This window comes from Martes martes, assembly GCF_963455335.1.
Source record: "Martes martes genome assembly, chromosome: 4".
Lineage (NCBI taxonomy): Eukaryota > Metazoa > Chordata > Mammalia > Carnivora > Mustelidae > Martes > Martes martes.
Genome location: NC_137891.1, coordinates 35,672,620 through 35,695,914, shown reverse-complemented (window position 1 = coordinate 35,695,914; position 23,295 = coordinate 35,672,620). Strand labels below are relative to the sequence as shown.

At 41.7% G+C, this 23,295-nt stretch overlaps 1 protein-coding gene across 1 annotated transcript in view; it reads left to right on the top strand.

Moving 5' to 3' along the window:
* The first annotated feature begins 566 nt into the window (after window positions 1–566).
* The window catches only part of GRHL2 (grainyhead like transcription factor 2), a 160,165-nt gene continuing 137,436 nt past the window's right edge, over window positions 567–23,295 (top strand). The window contains exon 1 of the mRNA XM_080800974.1: window positions 567–918. Within this exon, the coding sequence (XP_080657100.1) occupies window positions 899–918 (20 nt within the window). The 5' untranslated portion in view covers window positions 567–898. The remainder of the gene's footprint in view (window positions 919–23,295) is intronic.

Genomic DNA, 23,295 nt, shown 5'->3' with positions numbered 1-23,295 from the left:
GAAAAGTGTTTGCTCTGGATAAGAATGCTAAAAATGCAATTACACAACAGACTCGGCTATCTTTGTGTCCCCCCCCCCCCCCCCGGGAGCACAAAGTAAACTTCGGTCCCTCACTCTTCTGACAATGTCAAACGTCCTCTTAAAGTGGGTATTCAAAGCCTTGTGGTCATGCTGTGCATTTGATTTCGGTTGGCTTGAAGTACCTTAGTTCAGCTCTCCTTAGGCCTTCCGTTTGACCCACAATCCCTAGTGGTTGCAAGTGTTGCTTTTTCCCAAGCCCCTACCCTCCCCACACACACACCCGGCCGGCCTCCGGGAAGAACGAAAGCGTGGCGTGAAGTGTGCTCCTAGCCCTGAGCCTCAGCTCCCACGGGCTGCTGCACAGCTGCAAGCGTGCCGCCGCTCCACTCAGGTAAACTGCGGAGTGAGTTACCTGCACTTGGAGAAGGGCCTTACCTGAGCGCGCCTCTGCCAATGGCAGCTCACCTGAGGGAGCTTCGCAGCCAATCACCGCGCAGCTCGTCCCTCGGGCTTGTATCCTTTAGTGAAAGAATTCAGCTCCTTGCGAGAAAGTTACCTGTGGCCGCCCAAGTCCGCCACTTTCTGCTCTGTGGCTGCCCATTGCCACGATCCAGGAGGACTCCGCGCCGCCCGGCCGCCTCCGAGCTCGGGCCCCATGTGAGGGGGCCCCCCCTTATCCCACCTTTCCGGCTAGGTGAGGGCGCGAGCGGGCGAGAGAGCGAGAGTGGTGAGGGGGGACGGAAAAGCAGAATTACCTGTAGCTCTTGTTCTGCCATCTCGGGCGCTCTCACACACCTTCACCTGCACAGACTTGAAAGTCCAGTTTCACCAGAGGCTGAGGCTCCAGGAAAAGGGGAGCGAGTTCATTGGATCAAACATGTCACAAGAGTCGGACAAGTAAGTGGATCACACGCGCCGGCTGCTTCTACTACCACTTTGGGCTGATGGCAAGTGGTTTGTTATGTTTTTGTTTTTGTTTTTGTTTTTTAAGTTGCTGTTGTTGGTATTTTTTTTTCTTTCTTTCTTTTTTTTTTTCTTTTTCTTTTCCTTTTTGGTGTATCCCGACTTTTCCAGATCATGTTTCTACCCTGGGTAAGGGGAGAAACCCTACAAGAATGTGAATGTTTAATATCCCCTTTGGGCCTTGATAGTAAAAGTAGGTTTTCCTCTTTTCTTCCTCCCTTGCGAGTGATCTCAGCTCCCGCCTCCCAGGGCGAATACTTGCCTATTGACAGGGGTTTGGGGAGATGAGTGCGGGAGGCCTGTTATTCTCCCTCTCTTGAGTCGCTCCCACCGCTTCAGGCTTCTGAGGCCATTTGGAAATTCATCTGAGTTCCTTCGATTTGTGCAGAGGGCCTGCGAGAAGAGCGGGTCTTGGCTGCTTTTGTGTGAGCGCAACAAAGAGCCTTTATTCTGGAGCAGAAACGGCCATCTTCCCGTCCTGGGGCAGGAGAGTGCGTGTGTGCGCGCCCGCGTGTGCGTCCCCGTCCGGAGGCGAGGCGCCGGGCGGCCCGGGTCGCGGGGGGTCGCACCCCCGCCCCCTACTCCCCGCCATGTGCCCCCCCCCCGCATTGTTTGGTCGCGTTCCTCAGGTGCGGGGGCACAGGGCCCTACGGAAGTGAGGGGAATTGATTGGAGGCCCCGAGTTTGCACCTCGGTGGGGCGCGGAGAGGCCCCTGCCCCTTAGCGATTCTCCCACGTCGCGACGCCGCGTGCACGCCCTCGCGAGCCCTCGGCCCTGCGCTCCCCGGCCGGCCCAGGCGCTCCCGCCGGCGGCCGCCACCTCGGGCGTGGCTGGCGGGGCAGCGTGGGTCGCGCCGGGCCTTCTCGGGTGACCGGGATGCCGAGGCGGAGGGCCCGGGCGACCGCGTCCGGCTTCCCGCGCCTCGAAGGCAGCGCGGGCAAGCACGTCCTTTCCGTCCGGGACGGGAACCCTGGGCCCGCCCGGGATCAGCGGCCCTCCAGGCCCCAGCCGTGGGTCACCCGGGCCCCGGTCCCGTGGCGTCCCGGTGGCCTCCCGCAGGCCTGGCCCCCGCCTCGGGGACGGCTTTGTGCTAGCAGGGGGAGGTGGGGCCAAGGGCGGGCGCGGGAGGGAGCCGGAGGTGGGTCCCGCGGCCTTCCTCGGGATTGAGTGGCGACACTCCCTTTCCCCCTCTCGGGCGCGCTCCGGGCCGGCAGCTGGCTGAGTCCTCTTGAGAGCGCGTATGGGCCACCTTTTTGCTTTCCTTGGTAACTTTACTCTGGGGTTGTGGCCACCCCACGGAGGCCATTTCGAGGGTGTCTCCCCCGGGGCAAGGCCGCTGGTGCCTCTCCTAAGGGGCCCGGGACCGGTCCCGAATTGACGTACTGTGAGCGGGCAACCGGAATGCCCTGAGGCCCTGCCCAGGGGTGGAGGGGTGGACCGTCCTCAAAGTAAAGCCGCTGGTGGAGTAGGCGTTTCTGACAACACAGGCTGTCATACTTCAACAACAACAACAAACCCCGAAGACCACTACCAGATACGAGTTTTACCCACCAACGGAAAGCTCATTGCTTGGTGCGCACCGGAGGGGAAGAACTGGGGTTAAAAACGCTGGAAGAGGGTAGGAGTAGGGATAGGAAGGTATGGGATTGTAGGCGAATACCCGCCCCCGCCCCCAACATTCTCCGTAATCTCAGAGAAATCAGTACTCGAGCTTGAAAACTTAAGTAGCCAAAAGCGGAGATGACAGCAGGATTTTTTTTTTTAATTGTTTTGCTCTTCGTGTCAAAAATGGTTGCAAACCTAGTGAATATCGGATAAAACTTCTTGCAATTCCTTGATTAAATCGCACGATTAACATTCCCTTGCACTGGTTAGTTTTGTAGTCCAGCGTGATTCAGATGAATTCCGAATTAAAACGGGTCGATTTTTATTTTAACTTGTTAAACCTAGCACCAACAGACAATTTATTTCGTATTGAAAAGGAGTTCTGCGTTAACAGTCTGGTTTCACTACGATGCATTACTTAGTTTTTATGGGCAATAACTATTTGGGATTACATATATTTCTGTTTAATGAAAGTAGCTTTTATCTAGTCATGCTTTCCAAAAGTTAATTTTGTATCCTGGGAAAAGTAATGCCAATAAGACCAATGCCCACAAAAGACTGTGGGACTTGCCTGTCTCTGCCTGGACTACTGAGAAATGCTTGAAATTAATAAATGATATTTGGATTATTTTTGGGAATTCTAGCTTTGTTTTCTTAGTGTTAATATTCCAATGGAGGGTCGGAGGGTGGGTCCAGGTTTCACCCGCCTGAAGCTTACGCAATTGTGTGTGTGTTAGGTGGGGTGGGGGTGTGGGCATTTCTAAAAAGAGCAGGAGAGCAAGTTACTGGGGCTTCCTGACAGAGTGCAGAGTCTTGAAGCTTGAGCTCGCTTTATCAGCTTCATGGTAAATCCACCTAGAAGGCCTATCTGTTTTCGAGAAGCAACCTAAAAGAATACACACAGGATATTTTTCCAGAAACCTATCAAAGTTAGCTAATCTTTCCGATAGCATAGGAAGATCATTCCAGGTAGCAAGTCTGGACTGAAGTAGCATCATCTTTTTTGTGGTTGTGGACTTTTCAGATTGAAACGTTGTGCTTTTTATGTTCTGTAATATTGATGCTATCACTAATTAAAGCAAAGTATTTTTAGGACAGCTTGTCTTTGTACATATTTGAAGATTGTCTGTTCCCCCTTAAATTTTATTGAAGATTTATGATATTGGTCAGCAAGCTTGTGTATTCTAGCAAGGCAACGAGAGATTTAGAAACTTTTTTTTTTTAACCTGGCAAAATACATAAAATATATTTGGGGAGAACATAATGTTACATATATGAATATAATTTTATATGATACCCACAGGTATTGTTCATTACACAAATGTTTTCTGGTTACAGACTATTTGCAACACATTCAAATAGGCATTATGAGAGAGTTAAAAAGATGTATAAGGTGGGGCACGTCCTCAAGGGGCTCACACTCTCATGAAAGGTGAGACATGAACAGACATAAGTAAATATAATGATGTATTCATCAGATCATGATATCTCAGTCCTCCTCCCTACTCACCCTACTTTTGCCTAGGACAGTTTCTTTTAGTAAATCTTATATGTTTTAAGGAGTCTGGCCATTATTCTAGAAAGGAAACAGAAAATGCTCAAAGTTATAGCTATTTTGTATGGTATAAACTTTCAAGTAACGGAATAAAACATTTTAATTAGACTTTCTACTCTTTAGTTTTATATATGCATATTTGTTTCCATTTGGCTATAGAAAATATATTTTAATATCACAAATATTAAGAAGTGTCGGTTTCCGTAGTGTAGTGGTTATCACGTTTGCCTCACAAATATTAAGAAGTAATCATATCTTCCTCAAATCACTAAAAATATCTATCCATTTATTCAACAAATAAATCTTGAGTGTTACTATATATCAGGCATTGATCCTGGCACTGAAATTCACAGCAAGGGGTGTCCTGGATGGCTCAGTTGGTTAAGCCTCTGCCTTTGGCTCAGATCATGATCCCAGAGTCCTGGGATCCAGTCCCTTGTTGTGCTCCCCACTCAGTGGGGAGTTTGCTTCTCCCTCACTCTACTCTCTCTCACTCCTTCTCTCTCAAATAGATAAAATCTTAAAAACAAAACAAAACAACTTAGTGGCTTAAAACAACAATTTGTTTTAAAAAAAAAATCACAAGCGAATAGAAGAGTCCTTGCCCTCACAATGCTTACATTCTGGTAGGGGGAGAAACAGATAGTAAATCAATCAAGAAGGAATAGGTAACACCTGAGAGGGTGATAAGTGATAGGAAGGGAGGCAAAGCAGGCTAAAGAGATTAAGAATAATGGGAGCTATTTTATATAAGGTGGAGGGATGGCCTCTCTAATAAGATGACCTTTGAGCAGAGACCTGAAGGAAGAGAGAGATCAAGCACTGAAGATCCATGGGACAAGAGTACAGGCAGCTGGAAGAGCAGGTCCAAAACCCTGGGGTGTTTGGAAAGTGCTAAGAATATTCAGAAACAAGCCTGTAAATAAGGGACATAATTAAGTAAACTAATGAAATCTATAGTCTCCTTAATAGTCCAGGTATTTCTATATTCAAAAACAGACAAAATCATACTTAAAAATGATCCTGTTAATGGAGAGGTAAGTAAATAATAAGCGAATGGCATCAGTCTTCTCTTTCCTGAAGTATCCCCAATTTAATGGTTAAGGTCTTGTGTTCTCTTCGCTACAATGGATTAAATTCTGCACACTCCTTAATTTAGAGATGAATAAGTACACACATCCTAGAAGACTGCTGGGAATTAGAGCTGAAGAGGTGGGATCAAGTACAGATGGTGTTTGCTCTGCCACCCTGCCTTCATCGAACCTACTACTCTAGCAGCTGTCTCAGCCCTTTGATGGTAGCCTCCTGCAAAATGAAGCTGCCTTTTCTGCCTTCTTCCTCTTGCCCTCATTCAGTTTCTGTAAACTTGTATCTTTCAGAGAACAGACTTATCAAACACACAGACTTCCAAACACATTTGGAAGTAAGACACCACAGTTCGCTTTGGTTAGCTTGGTATTGTCAATGGAGTAAAGTTATATACAGGTGACGTTAAAACCTACCTGAAAAATAAGAAAATGCTAGACAGGGCGCCTGGGTGGCTCAGTGGGTTAAACCTCTGCCTTTGGCTCGGGTCATGATCTTGCGGTCCTGGGATCGAGCCCACATTGGGTTCTCTGCTCCGTGGGGAGCCTGCTTCCTCCTCTCTCTCTGCCTGCCTCTTTGCCTACTTGTGATCTCTGTCAAATAAATAAATAAAATCTTTAAAAAAAAAAACAAAGAAAAAGAAAATGCTAGACAACAAGATGAAAATTTGGATTGACTTAAAAAAAAAGATGAGTTATATATGTGCCATATGTACATATGTGCCTAATAATGTTCATATGTGCCTAATAAATACACTACTGTGTGTATGTGTATTGTGCTTAATAATAGAAATCTCTAAGAAATCCTTTAAATCATTGCTTCTCAAACTCATTTGATTACAAAAATACGACCTGAGGCATTTGGTAAAACTACAGATTCCTGGGTCCCACCCCTGACCTGTGAAGCCAGAGGAGCTAAAGCATCTGAATTTAAAAATTGTCCCAGCTATGTTTTAATGTACTTTTTATGATAGGGTTAGTTAGTTAGATCATGCTTTAAGTGAGTGCTAGATGTGAATTTTTCTTTTTAAAGATTTTATTTATTTATTTATTTGAGAGAGAGACAGTGAGAGAGAGCATTAGAAGGGAGAAGGTCAGAGGGAGAAGCAGACTCCCCTTGGAGCTGGGAGCCCGATGTGGGACTCCATCCCTGGACTCCAGGATCATGACCTGAGCCGAAGGCAGTTGCTTAACCAACTGAGCCACCCAGGCGCCCTCAATGTGACTTTACATAATAAATTCAATTTATATGCTCACTTCGTAGGTGTTTATCCAGCATGTCAGTGAAATGAAACCTGGAAGCTTTATTTTATATTCTTTGTGCTATCCTGTTTAAGCAGCTTCTGATATAATTTTAACTTGGCTTTAGAATGCTTTGGCCTCCTGTCAGTTTTGTTTGCTTTCATTGTTTTGCTGAACTGCCCCTTCTGGAAGAATGGGGTCCTTTTGACAGGTCATATATTTCCAGAGCCGCTAAAGACCTGATTTGGAATGATGTCATCCATCTGGGCCTCTGCTAGGCCCATAGCTAAGGGTCAAGTTCAGATTTTAGGCTGGAGCCCACTCACTAGAGAGCTAGGTTAGAGTTAGAAGGTCAGCCTTGACCTTCTGCAGTTTCACATTAAAACATAAACCTAGTGTTCATTTTTCCAGGGACATTCATTTCATTGAATTTAGAATCTATTTTGTAGCACAAAGTCAAAGGTAACAAGTTCCAATCTGATGTTGGTCCCTGGTGAAATGATTTAATGGGGTGATGGCTGCAGTTTCATTTCTGGGACTAATGGTAGCTTTAAGTATTACCCTGATAAGGTGGTACTAGACCTCCTGTTGTCCTGTAATTAGGTCCTGTTTTAAACTGATTGCCGGGATCAGGCCACCCAAATGGGCCCAGTGCCATCTGATTTAGGAGGCTTAAGAAGAAGTGTTGGAGCAGCTAATGAGGAACTATATCTAGCAATTTCTGTTAGACTTTGCAAAGTCAAAAGGAGAATTTAAACAAGTGGTTAGGTTAGTCAAACATGCATAGGCACATTCAAACAACAATACTCAATGACCCAAGAACTATGTGTTTGAAATCTATAGATAACTTAATCAAGATTATTATTTTGATGTTAGGTTTTTAATTTTTTTTTTTTTTTTTAAGGCTTAGGTAATTCAAGCAAGTGCTTCAGTTTCTCTTTGTGACTTTGATATGACTGGGCACACATTTCTGGTTAAGAAGTGAACAGTTGGGATAAAGAATATTTTCCCTCTTCCTCCCTAGTCGGAGCCAAACATTTTCTCCCTCCCTGCTTCCCAACCTTCCTTCCTTTCTTCCTTGATCTATCACCTGATACTGCTTTCTTGATTTTTTTTTCCCCCTCTCATATTACTTGGTGGAAATTGACACATGCACAGCTTTTATGCATTGAGATAAATGTGAATCTGATTTTTGGTGTTATTTTTTTAGTCTGTGAACTTTGCTGCATTCTCTTAACATTTACTTTGAGCATCCGTACCCCAACCTTGCTACCTGAGCTAAGAGTTAAGGTGGCAGAGATGATGTTGCCTGAACTAATTGAAGTCAACTGAGTTTAACCTTGGAAAATGTTTACTTTTGAGTTATTCTTAGTATAAGAAAAGCCTTATCCTAAGTTACTTAGAGTCCTCACTCTTGATACCCGGCCTCTTATCAGGGTGTGGACCTTCTCTAAAGGTATTCAGGGATTGCTGCTTGCTCGATTGTAACAACTAAGTCTAAGCTGAATCGAGTAGTGATTGGTTTGGCAAACTTGTCCAGGAAAAATTCCTTAGCGAGCACCAACAGGTTGAATAGGAATTTTTGCTTTGGCCCAGGAGGACTACTGGTTGCTTAGTAACAACAACATGTACCTGGGAGTCCCTCAGACAGCTTCACAGGTCCTGGGAAGGCCCCCAAAATTCAGATTCACCATTCTCTCCACCTGTCCTGTGTACATCCATCCTTTAGAGAAGTCCCAGCTCCTCGGTTCAAATTCATCCATCCGTCCATCCATCTATTCATTACCAGGAAATTACATTTTATTCTGTAAGTCTTTTAATGGTAAATGGTAAAAAGGACTGGACTATAATCGATTAAATGGGATAGAAGCAAGAAAGTATCTCTTTGAGGATCTACCTCCCAACCCCCACCCCAGCCCCACTCCTTTTTAGTGGGAAGAGTGTTTAAAAGTGTTTAACTTGCTGCGTTTTGGTGACTAGCAGGATTACAGTAACATTATTTCTAAAAATAGCACATTCTGAATTGCTATATACCATACAAGTACACCTTTTTAGGGTTCTTGGGAGAATAGTAGAATTGCTGGTACATTTCAGGGGATTTCCGTGTACATTTCAACAATAAGTTGGGTTATGGAGATTGTTCGTGCATTTGAATAGGCATCGAGTGGCAAGCAATTGCTGCCTGCTGGGGATGAAGAGCCTTATTTTACTTTGTAATGAACATGGCAGTGAACTTTGTGGGGAGCACTTTTAAAGTGATCTGACTTCACATTCACTTCCAAGGAAATGCTTCCTTTACAAGTGTGAATGCAGACACCCTCCAGAGCAGAAAAAGAAAGCAAGAGTTGCTTGCTGCTGCTTTTTACTTTGGCGCCAGCCTTTCGTCTGAACGCTGGATGTACGAGTATGGCTCACCCCCCTGGGTCACAGTCTTGTTTTTTAAGGTCTCTGAATTTAGATTGGAGTTTCAGGAAAGGTGTTGAGGGTGAAGAATGAAGAAAAGAGAGGAAGAGAAAGAGCAGGAAGAAACCGAGCTTTAGCCGCTGTTGAGCTGCCAGCGTTTTTCTCAGTAGGAGAGTCGCCGCCCGCCTGAAATGTAGTGTGGGATGATGTGGTTATTTGCCCTTCTGGGGAATTGATACTGACTTTAACTTGAAGCCTAGAATCCTAGTGCTAAGATGAGCCATAGAGATCACACAGGGCATGTGAGTAACCAAGCATTGGATTTGGAGCTAAAAGTTTGGTTTAAGGAGAAAAGGGCCGTGCATTCTTTCTTCTGTGTTGCATGTTGAGGTTGTAAGTATGGGTTGAAAATCTGATATTTTGATTAATTAAAAAAAAATGTTGTCTTTTGTTTGGGAAGGGAGATTGGGAAGGGGGGGGCGCATTGCTTGTTTACTTCTTAAAATAGAAACATGTATATATGAACACCTGTTTAAGACTCTGATAGTGTGAGTTGGAATGGACTTTCCTTCCCACACTCACCCCAAATCATTGTTTTTAGTTCTCAGTTCAATGAGCCCCATAAAATAACTGCTTTCTGTACTTTTTGGATCTAACTTTTCAAATAAGCAAGGAACAAAGGTAGCTTTTGCCTCTTTCCTGAATTGCCAATAAGATAATTAACATAAGATCAGAGAATTCTTTTTTCTTTATTTTTCATCTGTAAAATGAAGTTGAAATAAATGATTTCTGAGGATAACCACCTGCTGCAACGTTCTATGAGTCTCATGTTCTCCCTCCAGAGTGATCTGGACTGGTGGCAGCTCACAGAAACAGTGATGGATTGAGCAAGATAGGAAGCACAGCGGGACCTTCTTGTACTGCCCCCCAACCCCATGCCACTCTCACCCCTTTACCAAAATAAAAGGTGGTCTGACTAAGATGACCAAGAAACAGACTTATATATAGCAGGTGGGAGGAATTCAGAGGGCCACATGAAATTCAGAAGGGTACCTAGGAAGGAAAATCTGGTTTACCTAGGGGACCCCTGCACAGCTTTACTGGGCTGGTAGATAAAGAGTACAAGAAAATCAGATAAAAAAGGACTGGCAGGTACACTGAGAACTCTTTCCAGAGAGAGCCTAGGAGGTGGGTTCCTCTGGGCGGGCTTAAGGAGTGAGAGTGAGGCAATATCGGAATGAATAGAACATGGAGTAAAATTACAAAGCTGAGAACCTTAAGCAAATGGGTAACTTCTCCCCTCCCCCTCCCTCTTGCTCCACCCCCTCTTCCCCCCCTTCTCCTTTCTTCTTCCTTTTTCTTCTTCCCCCTCTCCTCTTCACTACTCCATTAACTCTTAATAAAACATAATTCAGGGACACCCATTTCCAGACGATATTACCAAGCTGGTAGTTTAGTAAGTGTTCAGAGAAGTTATTAAATAATACAAGAGTAAGAATAGTATCTCTGGTTTCACTTCGTTTATAAGGTAATAGATTATCTCACATTAGGCACTTAATGACCATTCATATAGGTGTGGAATATAATCTCCTTCTCTGGTACCATACTGTTTTATATATATAGTATTTAAGGTCTCTGAAGTCAATTTTCTCTGAGGCCAGTACCGGTACCAGGACAAAATGTATAATGGATTGTAGCCCTTGGAAGGTTTTCACGTTGGAAGACTTCATAGGTTACATGACACTTTACGTACATTTATACTTGCTCTGCAGACCACAGTGTTTTAGCTGCTTTGGAATTTTGGTGTCTACTTTGAAAAATATGTATATCTTAAATATTTTTGAAAGCATTTTAATAAAGGACAGATGCCTCAATGGAAATATGGTCAAAGAACATGAGTAGATATTTCACAAAAGCTATAAAAAGTTGGGTTTGGGGAAAATACATTTCTAGGAGGATTATAAATTATTACAAACTTTCTGGAAGGCACTTTGGCAAAATCGACTCTAATGGGCCTGCTTGTTGACATCCCACCTGAATTCCAGTTGTAGGGATTTGTCTTAAGGAAATAATCAAGGATCAAATAGCATTATTTTTGAAAGTGAAACATCAGAAAAACCCTGAAGTGCCCAGCTACAACGGATTGGTTTAGTAAATTGTGTTCAGTGAGATGGTGGGCTAAATCATATTATGGAAAAATACTGAACGGCAGAAGAAAATGTTCAGGGTGTATTTTACTGGAATTTTAATAAATAAAACCCAAATAATAATAACAATAACAACAACAACAGCCATCCACAGTACGTTAACAGTGGTTTGCTTTGTGTAGAGAATTTGTAGCTACTTCTGTCTCTGATTTGTGCCTCTCCATGTTTTTCTAGCTTGCTTTAGCGAGCCTGTACTGCTTTTGTAATAAAAGAGAAAAATTTAAAGGTTATACTTTAAAATAGTCATTCTGCCATGGAAACCTTTAAAAATAACACATACGTACTCTAAATAAAGTGGAAAAGTCTGCCTGCTCGCTTGTTCCAGGTAGAATTGATCTGATCCCCCCACAGAAGTCCCTGCTTCTCTCCTGATCCGGGGGCGTGCCTCCCTGCACCTCACTGCTGGTCAGCCCCGTGTGTCTTCTGCACTGTGCTTCGCTCACCTGTAGATTGCTCAGGTTTGTGTCTCAACAGCCCTGTATTTTTGTATTTCTCCAATTACCCGATTCCAGCTATTCTTCAAAAATGCACAAATGGTCGTAGGAGTCTCCAACCGTCTTAGAATTTGAAGCAGGGGAATGACTAAGAAGGAGAGAAACTCCTCCTACTTAGTAGGCTGTATGCGCCTGCGTAGTTTCCGTTGAAGAACGTTCTCTGTAGAAAGGCAGCCCTCACTCAGACTCAACCTCGGTGGTGAGTCCAGTTGTATTTAATCTTTAAGAGTAATAGGGAGAGCCCAGAATACAACTTCCTTTAAGAATAAAAAGTAGTTGGAGGCAAGTTTGAGTTTCTATTATTTTTTTTTTTTAACAACAGTTTATTTTTTCCATAACATGGACTTGCATTTTCCCTGGAGGGCCGAGTGTGTGACTCATCTACCTGCTTCTGCAAGCTGGTACATAGATCATGCCAGATGCACGCTGGACTCTGTTAGTTAAGCTCTAGGAGATTGCATCACTGGATTTCCTGCAGGCTCTTTAATGGAGTCTGTAGAAAATACGAAATGATTTGCTTATCAACATATCCAAGGAGCTTCCACAGCAGGGGAACAAGAAGTACACGTTAGGAACTAGAGAGAGAAAATGGCCTTACCGAATCACTGAAGTTACCTCAGGGGGGAAAAAAAACACAGAGGGAAGGGAGGCTTAAAAAATGTAAATGAACTTTGCAAATAGGAGCAAATCAAAACAATGTTTGACTGTGGGAATCAACACAAGAGTTTGTGAAGCAGAAACTAATGGTAGGTATACTTCTTGGTTGTGGATTCCAAAGTGAAATTTGCAGTTGCCCCTTTCTTTCTCTTCCATGCCTGTTTTCCCCTCCCCCATACGTTTTTTCTTACTGTGCAGAAATTCATCAGATCTCAAATACAGTCCTATATTTGCTAAAATCATTATTTTCTTTAAACGTTCAAAGTCTAAGTTAAAGCATGTATTCTTACAGGACTTGTGGGAGACATGAACGAATAAATATCCTGTATTTATTTTCAATTTTAGTAAACACCCTAAAACACCTGGCTTGTATTCTTTTTAGCCACACAAAACCACAAATTTGGTTTTTGAATTTGCCCACACATTTTGGGACACAATTCATTTGGTTGCTTCTAATACCCTGAAATTGAAATGAACTGGAGTAGGGCTTGTTTTTCCCTTTTCTCATTTAAGAGACCCATATGCTTTTTTTGTTTTGTCTTCCCTATCTTCCTAAACAATGAAATACGGGTGCGTAGATACCGGGGTATGTTTAATTATAAGTTGCAAGATTTTCTACTGCAGCATACCTGTGCTTGGCCAGGTGAACAAAATCGAACACTCTATTCAGAGCTTTCAGGACTAACCAGATTTTGTTGTTGTTGTTGTGTACCCAATATTCCTGGAATGTGGAAGAAATTGAAAATGTTATGATTCTGGGATTTTTATTTTACTGACCATACGATGAACTATTTTATAAATCACTGTTTTGCACTATTTCTGAATGACCCACTCAAGTGCTTCCAAGGCCCTCTCCCAGGCTTTCATTGTAACTATTTTATGAGGCACTTTTTCATTTGCATGTGTGTTTTTTTAACACACCATCTCTTGGGGAGACTTTTTTTCTGATTGTGAACATAATATATGGTCTTGAGGAAAAACTGGAAACTAGAGAGAGGTAGACAGAAGAAAACTCACTCATAATTCCAGGATCTTAACACTGTATATTTTCTTATGGTTTCTAATAGGTGCCTGCATATGAATGTGGTCATAAAAGAGTTTACAAATTATGATCCTTCTTTTTTACATTATTCATGCCACAAATTATGATCCTTCTTTTTTATATCATTCATGCCACTCTGGGTTTTCCGTTTAATGCTATATTATTAGCATTTTACTTGTCTCTTAAGTATCCTACAGAACACTTAAAGATGAAATCAACTGTCTTCTATTTTTATGTAGGTTGTTTTGCTTTTTCATTATTACAAATTATGCTTATATGTAAATCTCTGTATCTCTGTTTATTACTTCAGAATGGGTTTCTAGAAGTATAAGAATGAAAAGACATAAATATTTTTAGGTTCTTGATTCATAATTTGAAAATGACTTCTAGCAAGATTGAAAATTTTTTTCTCCCAACAGTGTTGGAGAGTGTCTTTTGCACAACCTGTCATCAGTAAAAGAGAATTACAGTTTTTTTTGGTCCGTTCAAAAGGCAAAATGAAAGTGTATTTTTGTTGTGATTTTCAGTTTCATAATTAATGAAGTTAAACATTTTCTCAGATGTTTATTGGTCATTTATACCTCTTTTTATTGAAGATCCGGCTCTTGGCCTTAGCTACTACAGATAGTTGTGTTGTGTTCTGGGCGAGGGGACCTTGGGGCTGAGATCCAGCTGTGCTTCCCTCTTGCCCCTGCCCAGGAAAAAGGGCACCTTCCAACATCTGCACAAATGCACCATATGCGTTAGCAGTGCCCTTTTCTTACTTTTCACTTATTTAAAAAAAGAGAAAAGAAAAAAACCATGATGCTGGTATTTTTATTATTAATTTGTGGGAGCTCTTTACACACCTATAATTATTAACCCTTTTGTCAAAATTCTGGCTAAAGTTTCCCCAACTTCCTGTCATTTAATTTCATGATTTAAAAAATGTTCAGGGCTTTACATTTTTTGATATCAGATAATATAGCTCTTGTGTGTATGTGAGTGCTTGAGTGGCTCTCCAATCATGACTTCCAAATCTGAGATCAAACTTTAGGGATTTAGCTCATTAAAATTTTTTCCTTTATTTTAGCCTTAGTTTTAAGGTTATTTAAAAGACCCTTGGGGGAAAAAAAAGCCCCTTGATAAGGAACTAATTCATACTTAATTGTAAAAACATTAGGATAGGGGCGCCTGGGTGGCTCAGTGGGTTAAAGCCTCTGCCTTTGGCTCGGGTCATGATCTCAGGGTCCTGGGATCAAGCCCCGCATTGGGCTCTCTGCTCAGCGGGGAGCCTGCTTCCTCCTCTCTCTCTGTCTGCCTCTCTGCCTACTTGTGATTTGTCTGTCAAATAAATAAAATCTTAAAAAAAAAACAACATTAGGATATACAGTTACTTTCAAAACTACTACATAGAGAGGTGTTAAGACTACCAACACTTTGAAATCTGTATTTCTACTGTCTTTTCTATGTATGTACATACAAATGTATCTAGAGATGAGATAGTAATTTACATACTGTTTAGTAACTTATCTTTTCAGTTAATATTGATCATGGATAACTTTCCATGATCATATTTTTAATGGCCTCATAGTTCTACATGGAATAGAAAAGTCCAAATTAGCCAGTTCCCTGCTGTCATACATTTAGATTTTTTCCTCAGTTTTCTACTATTAAAGTCAATATTTGGATGATTATCCTTAGAGCTAAATCTTCACGTACTTTTTGGTTATGTCCTTGGAAAGTGTTCCAATGAATAGACATTCCTGATCAGAGGCAGGCTCTTTTTAAAGACATTTGGTTCATATTTCCAAATTGCCATCCAGATATTTCCTCCTCATTAACACTCCCACCAACAGCGTATCTGAGGGAGAAAGATTCCTCGTTCCTTTCCCAACAATGCATATTATCCTCTTTATAGTCCTTGCCAATTTGATAGGGTAAAAATGGTAAGTTATTTGGGACTGTATTTCTTTCCACTTACTCAAATTGTGTTTTCTATCTCAGGAGAGCTTTATGTTTTGTTTTTAGTATATACGGTATTTTGATTTCTTATAAGCTCTTGTTGGGATTTTTTTTTTTTTAAGATTTTATTTATTTATTTAACAGAATGAGAGAGAGAGGGAGAGAGAGCACACAAGCAGGGGGAACAGCAGGCAGAGTAGTATAGTGAGAAGCAGGCTCCCCACCGAGCGAGGATCCCAATGTGGGACTCTATCCCAGGACCCTAGGATCATGACCTGAGCTGAAGGCAGCTGCTTAACTAACTGAGCCACCCAGGTGTCCCTCTTGTTGGGATTTTGTAGAGAGGTTAGCGCTGGTATAAACAGTCTGTTAACAGAAGGTCCAGCCATGGTCTCTACTCTTAGTACAAGTCATCGGGTCTGAGAACTGTCCCTAATTCACAGCTCCCATTCTTTGCCAATGACAGCAATGACCCAGGTCTGCGCTCAGTCTCTCCCTAATTGAAGACCACAAGTTCAGGGAACTGCATCGAAGGACAAGGATCTGTATCTCCAAGCTGACTGATGATGACCAAGAGTACAGGCTGACTATATTCAAACAACAAATAAGCGGTCACCACACACATCTATTCCACTTGTGATTTATCGAGCGCCTGCAGGCCAGGTACAGAACTGGGCACCATGCCAGGTGCCAAGCCCACGGAGATGAAACAGACTACTAGAGTAAGGTCTGAGAATCGTAAACAATATAATTAGGAAAAAAAGTAATTTAGAAAAAAATGCACATTTACCTTTCATTTGGGAGTAATTAGTTGTGGGAAAATTGGAGGCAGGAAGGTCCAAAATAAGACAAAATAGTGCAAGTCTTCAAATTTTCTGCTTTATTTTGATTTGAAAAGACCTGTCGCTGTTTTTCATTTCTCCGGTTTGGTTGGGCTTTCATCCATTCACATTTTGGGGGGGGTGTGTGTCTATGATTAGAGGTTTAAGAAACACTTTGGTCTATCTAAATAGTGGGGCTATTTAGAATGGAATCACTTTTCAAGATAAATCTCTAGGGCTCTGTAGTTAAATTTTTTTTTTAAGATTTTATTTATTTATTTGACTGAGAGCGAGAGAGGGAACACAAGTAGGGGGAGTGGGAGAGAAAGAAGCAGGCTCCTCGAAGAGCAGGGAGCCCGATGGGGGCCTCAATCCCAATTCACTGGGATCATGACCTGAGCCGAAGGCAGACGCTTAATGGACTGAGCCCCTCAGGCACCCCTCAAATTTTCTTGAAGCTGTGAATTTAAGAATTGTTTCATTAAGAAGTCTACCATTTGCAAGGTACAAATAATGGCCTTCTCCCTTAAAAACCATAAAGCACTATGTCAAGGAAGGGGAATGGGTCATATCTCTTGTTTTTCTCTTTTTTTCCAGTCTAACCATAGAAGTATTTGTCCATGATTTTATGATTTTTTTTTTCTAAATATTTTAGTGGCTACAGAGCATTACCTGTGGGTTTGCTATCATTGACTTAGATTTAGGTTACATGTAGGTCGTTCCCACAGTTCTCACTGTTACAAAATCATACTTTTATAAAAAAACCTTTCAAGATTTTTTTTTAAGATTTTATTTATTTATTTGACAGAGAGAGAGAAATCACAAGTAGACAGAGAGGCAGGCAGAGAGGAGGGGGAAGCAGGCTGAGCAGAGAGCCTGATGTGGGGCTCCATCCCAGGACCCTGAGATCATGACCTGAGTAGAGGCTTAACCCACTGAGCCACCCAGGCGCCCCCTTTCAAGATTTTTAGATCACTTCCTAGAATTAATTTCTATAAGTGGAATTTGCTCGATTAAAATGTGTGGATATTTTTAAGAATTTCATTACTCAATAATTATACATTTAGGCAGAAAAAAAGACAAGTACCCTTTCTGTAATTTTTTCTCTCCTAGCATTTTCAGCAGAATTTTTACAGTTTGTTGGATAAAATCCTAGATGTGTTTCTAGGTATTATATCACATATGAATGTTACGTATTTGAGAGTTTAAAAATTTTCATTTTTTTCTATATAAATGATTTTATACATGTTGTTACATGAGTTTTGATTATTTCATGTCAATATAGAACACTTTTTTTTTAATAGTTGCACAGTATTCTGCAGTATGAATATGTGTATGGCTAAAGGATGAATTCATAGAGGTGGGGCAAAAGCTATACATATTGAAATCTTATGTTGTTGCCCCCAAAATACTACTTTTATTTATATTCTAATTTATAATGTTTGAATATACCCAATTCTGCCTACCCTCAAGCAATGGATCTTATCAGTCTTCACAATTTTTGCTAACATGAAAAATTTTATCTATTCTCTTACATTTCTTTAATTCTGTTTATTTTTAAAGATTTTATTTATTTGAGAGAGAGAGCACAAAGGAGGCAGCGGCAGAAGGAGAGGGAGAAGTAGGCTCCCACTGAGCAGAGAGCCCAACATGGGGCTTGATCCCAGGACCCTGACATCATGACCTGAGCTGAAATCATACGCTTAAGCGAATGAGCCACCCACACATGCCTCATATATTTAAAAGCTACTTGTATTTTTTTCCCTGGTGGACTGTTAATGCTCTTTGCCTTTATTCTATTTTGTGGTTGGCCTTTTTTAAAAAAAAAAACAAAACAGCTTTGTTGGGGTATAATTGATACACAAAGAATTGCATATATTTAATGTAACATTTGTACATATCTTAATGTACAATTCAGTGAGTTTGGACATATGCAACACCTCCTCTAGGCTTTTGTGTTCCTGTGTGTGTACGTATGTTAAGAACACAACATCAGATTTACCTTCTCAACAAGTGTTGAAGTGCATAATACCATATTGTTAACCACGGGGACTATGTTGTATAGCAGATCTCTAGAATTTATTCATTTAGTATAACTGAAACTTTAAACCCATTGTGTAACAGCTCCCCATTTTCCCTTCTCCCCAGCTGCTGGTACCAATATTGTATTCTCTAATGCTTCTTCTTCTTCTTCTTTTTTTTTTTGTATTCTCTTCTTCTGCGGACTTGGTTACTTTAGAACCTTCATTTGAGTGAAGTCATGGAGTATTTTTCTTTCTGTATCTGGCTTATTTTACTTAGTGGAATGTCCTCCAGGTTTATCCATGTTGTTGAAAATGGTAGAATTTCCATTTTATAAGGTGAAATAATATTCCCTTGTATGTATACACCACATTTTTCTTTATCCATTCCTCTGTCAATGGACACTTGGTTGTTTGTATATCTTGGCTATTGTGAATAGCCACGTGATGAACGGTGAAGTGAAGATAATCTCATTGAGATCCTGATGTCAGTTCTTTTTGATAATATACCCAGAAGTCAGATTACTAGATCACATGGTACTCTTGGTCTTTTCCTATGAATTGTAAGAGCTATGTATGTATCCAGAGATTAGCCTGTTGTCTACCAGTTTGTCATGTGTCTTTTGACTATGTTGCGTTTTTGGCTTTGCAGAGATTTTTAATTTTTAGGTAGTTGAATTCATGTGTTTTCTTCTTTTTTTAAAGATTGTATTTATTTATTTGACAGAGAGAGAGCACAAGCAGGGGGAGTGGCAGGCAGAGGGAGAAGCAAGCTCCCCACTGAGCAGGGAGCCAAAGGACATTGGGCTCAATCCCAGAACCCTGGCATCATGACCTGAGCTGAAGCCAGACGCTTAACCAACCGAACAACCCAGGCATCCCCCTCATCTGTTTTCTTAAATGGCTTCTAGGTTTTATGCCTTACTTAGGAAGGCTTTCGCTTTTTTAAGTTCCACACAAACAATCCCTCCCCTCCCCCAACACTAGTTTTTCCAATTTTTTTTCTGCTATTCTGTGACTTACGATTTCACATTTCCACTGAAAGCTTTGATCCATCTGGAATTTACTTGGTGAAGAAATGAAGTAGGGTTCTTACTTGATTGCTTTTCTGGATGGCCCCCTACTGTGTCAATACCACTTACTGAGTAACACAAACTTTCCCCCCCCCTTAATTTAAGGGGCTTTTTTTTTTTTTTTTACCATATATTAAATATCTATATGTCTTGGGACTGTTTCTTCACTCTTTATTCTGTTCCACTGACCGAAACATTTATGCTTCAAAAGCGATTATTTATTTTTTTATTTATTCATTTATTCATTTATCTCTATAAAATATTTTCATATCTGAAGTGCTGGGCCATCTCATTATTCTTCTTTTAAAATATCTTCCTGGGGGGTGCCTGGGTGGCTCAGTGGGTTAAAGCCTCTGCCTTCGGCTCAGGTCATGATCCCAGGGTCCTGGGATCGAGCCCCACATCGGGCTCTCTGCTCAGCAGGGAGCCTGCTTCCTCCTCTCTCTCTGCCTGCCTCTCTGCCTGCTTGTGATCTCTGTCTATCAAATAAATAAATAAAATCTTTGAAAGAAAAAAAATATCTTCCTGGTTATTCCCTCCCCCCTTTTTTTTTCTTTTCATTTTCAATATAAACTTTAGAGTCAGCTTCTGTAGTTCTCAAGAAATCCTGATTTGGAAATGGAAAGAAAAAAGGGAATATATTAAAATTTAGGGACAACTTTGGTATAGAGTTGATATTTTATTCATTTTATGAGTTATTTTTTATTAATTTTGTATCCTTTATTAACTTTAATTTTATTAATATCATATTTTCCTATTGAAGAGCAGAGTATGTCTTGCTTTATTTATTTAAATCTTTGATGTTTCTCATCAAAGATTTGCGCCTCTATTGTTAAGTTTACTGAAAAAAAATTAAGTTTTCTCAAAAGTATGTTAACTTTTTGGTACTGTTCTAAGTGGAGTCTTTTCTTCCTTTACATGTTTTAGCTGGTTATTTTGATATAGGAAAGAGACTGATTTTTTTTTTAAAGATTTTATTTATTTATTTGACAGAGAGAGATCATAAGCAGGCAGAGAGAGAGGCAGAGAGAGAGGGGGAAGCAGCCTTTCCGCTAAGCAGAGAGCTCGATGCGGGGCTCGATCCCAGGACTCTGAGATCATGACCTGAGCTGAAGGCAGAGGCTTTAACCCACTGAGCCACCCAGGCGCCCCAAGAGACTGATTTTTAAATGTTAGTTTGTATCCAGCTGCCTTATTTTATTGCGTTTTACTTGTAATAGTTGCTCCCCTGATTCTCTTGGATATCTGTCGTGAGGTCATAGTGTGTGCAAATGATGTTTATTGATCTCTCCCAATTTGTATACCTTTTATTCCACTCTCATGTCTAAGGGTATCAATCTATCACTATAGAACAATGTTAGCTAATACTAATAGGTGTGCGAGTGGACGTCCTTGTCTAATGTCCTCAGGGTTTCAGCATTGAATATGATGTAGTCTTTGAAAAGCTCTTGGTTTTATGTAATCTTGTACTTGGCTATACATCTGAACACCTCTATTCTAATATCTATCTGTCCATTCATCTCCTCTTCCCCTCTAAGTCTCAGATTATCCATTAAGTAATTATGTTATCTACAAAAAATGATTTTCCCCCCTCCTTTTCAGTATTTCAGATTTCTTAAATCTTTCTCTTATTGCACTGCTCAGGTAGTCAAGTATGATGTTGAAAAGTAAGTAGCAGAGGACATTCTGTAAAGGAAGTGGTTTTTTTTTTTAATTTATTTATTTGTTAGAGAGAGCGAGCGAGTGAGCACAGGCAGACAGAGTGGTAGGCAGAGGCAGAGGGAGAAGCAGGCTCCCCGCCAAGCAAGGAGCCCGATGTGGGACTCGATCCCAGGACGCTGGGATCATGACCTGAGCCGAAGGCAGCTGCTTAACCAACTGAGCCACCCAGGCGTCCCAAAGGAAGTGGTTTTAATGTCTTACTTTTAAGAATGATGGTACTGTAGGTTTCTTGGCTCTCAAAAATAATTTCCATATTGTTATTCTCTTACTATAGAGATATCTACATTTCCTAATTGTTTTTGGAGCAGTCTTACATTCTTGGGATAAGTCTTGTGTGGTCACAGTGTAAAAATACAGTGATAGATTCAGTTCATGAATATTATTTTGGAGGATTTCATAGCTATATTCACCCCAGTCCCACTGCTGACTGGAATTATGACCTTTGTGACCTTGGGTAAGTAACTTAGTCACTCTCTGCCTCAGTTTCTCTTCCTTAAAACAGGAATAATAGTAAGAGATCTTGCCTCCCAGCATTGGGATGAAGTCTGTAAGTCCAGAGTACGTGGTAAACACTCAGTAAATGTCAGCTGTCCTTACATCATCATTGTAACTGATACTGTTCTCTTGTTTCCTGTGTGTGTGTGTGTGTGTGTGTGTGTGTGTGTGTGTGTAGGTTCATGCAGTCTTTCGTGTTTTGATATCCATGTTATGCTAGTTGATTAGAATGAGTTGGGAAACATTCCATGTCTTACTATGCTCTGCTGTAATTCAAACAATGTTGGAATGATCTATTCCTTGAAGGTTGCCTGTGCCTGGTGAAGGTCCTTGACGAACCTTTTAGTTTCTTGTATGCTTCCTTTGTCTGTTCAGGCTGTTTACTTGAAGCCAAGTTTTAACATTTATATTTTCCAGGAAATCATCAGTTTCTGATCTCTTCTTTTTCAGTGGGATGTCTTCACATTTCTTACACTTTTTTTGTTAATCAGATTTTACCTTGCCTACCATTACCATCCCTCCAGCCATACCCTACGTACACATTCACACCCGTATCAGACACACACAGAGGATAGCTCATCATTGCCATTATGGATAATTTGACTAGAAAAAAAATGGGGCCACAGGCGACGAGACTTAGGCAGTGGTTCATGTAGACAGAATGGGACCAACAGCTGAAAATGAGGTTTAGTCTCATTTCAGGTAGAACATACATAAGATTTGGCTCAGTTTATGTGTAAATTAATTCAGATCCTCCAAGAAGCCATCACTAAGATGAGATTAAATAAGCAAGGACTTTATGAAGGGAATGCCTTATCCCAGATCTTCTGAAGGGGGGTAGAGTGGGCACTGGGTAAGGCAGGGAGAGCCAGGCCCAGAGGCAAGTCTGACCCTGAATTTGGTGGGGGTGGGGATTGGGTAGAAGTCTCTTACCTGCCCAGCAGTCTCCGGAGGTTTCCTCAAAGCCTTAGGAATCCTCTAGCTTGTGCCATCTGAGCCGTTCTGTAGCACCTAGGCTGGGGTTAGTCCCTGGCAGGGGGCAGTCTGTGGGAGGCCTGGCTTCAGTGGCAGCTGGGCCCTTGTCAGTTCTCTTTAGGCTGCTGGATTTCTGCAGGGTGCACTTGACTATCACAGAGTAAAAGCTTCCCAGCAGTGGAATGAATCATTCTGTAAGGTAGAGACTTCTCACTAGAGGTGTTTTAAAGAATTTTTTTTTTAATTTTTTTTTTTTTTTTTTGGACAGAGATCACAAGTAGGCAAAGAGGCAGAGAGAGAGAGGAAGGAAAGCAGGCTCCCCACTGAGCAGAGAGCCCGACGCGGGGCTCGATCCCAGGACCCTGAGATCATGACCTGAGCCGAAGGCAGAGGCTTTAACCCACTGAGCCACCCAGGCGCCCCTCACTGGAGGTGTTTTAATAGAAGAATGTTGGGTGCAGGGGCGGGCCGATTTACATTTGAGAGAGTCTCTGTCTTCCTGTCCCCCATCCCAAGCCTTCTTCTTCTCTCTCCTGTTCTTTTCCTCTCTCCTGTTCTTTTCCTCTTTCTCCACTCCCTGCTCTTCCCACCTCCACCCCCACCCCCACTCCTTCTCATCCTATTCCTTTCCTTTTCTCTTCGTCTCTTTTTCTTTCTCTGCACGCACGCACGCACGCACGCGCATGCGCGCATGCGCTCTTGGGGGGTGTTGTAACCACTCTTCCTCCTCCTTAAGCTTTGTTCACAAAATAAAAAATTTCTTTTAATATTGGAATTAAACACGTTAGCACCCTGCTGCCTTCCCCCTCCACTCAGACTTGCTAGTGTCCCTCTCCCAGTGTCCTCTCTTTTCATTAAGTTCATGAATCCTTCTGATGAGGCTCCCATTAGAAACTCCTGGTGGGGCAACCTGGCTGACTCAAGAGCATGTGACTCTTGATCTTGGGGTTGTAAGTTCAAGCCCCATGT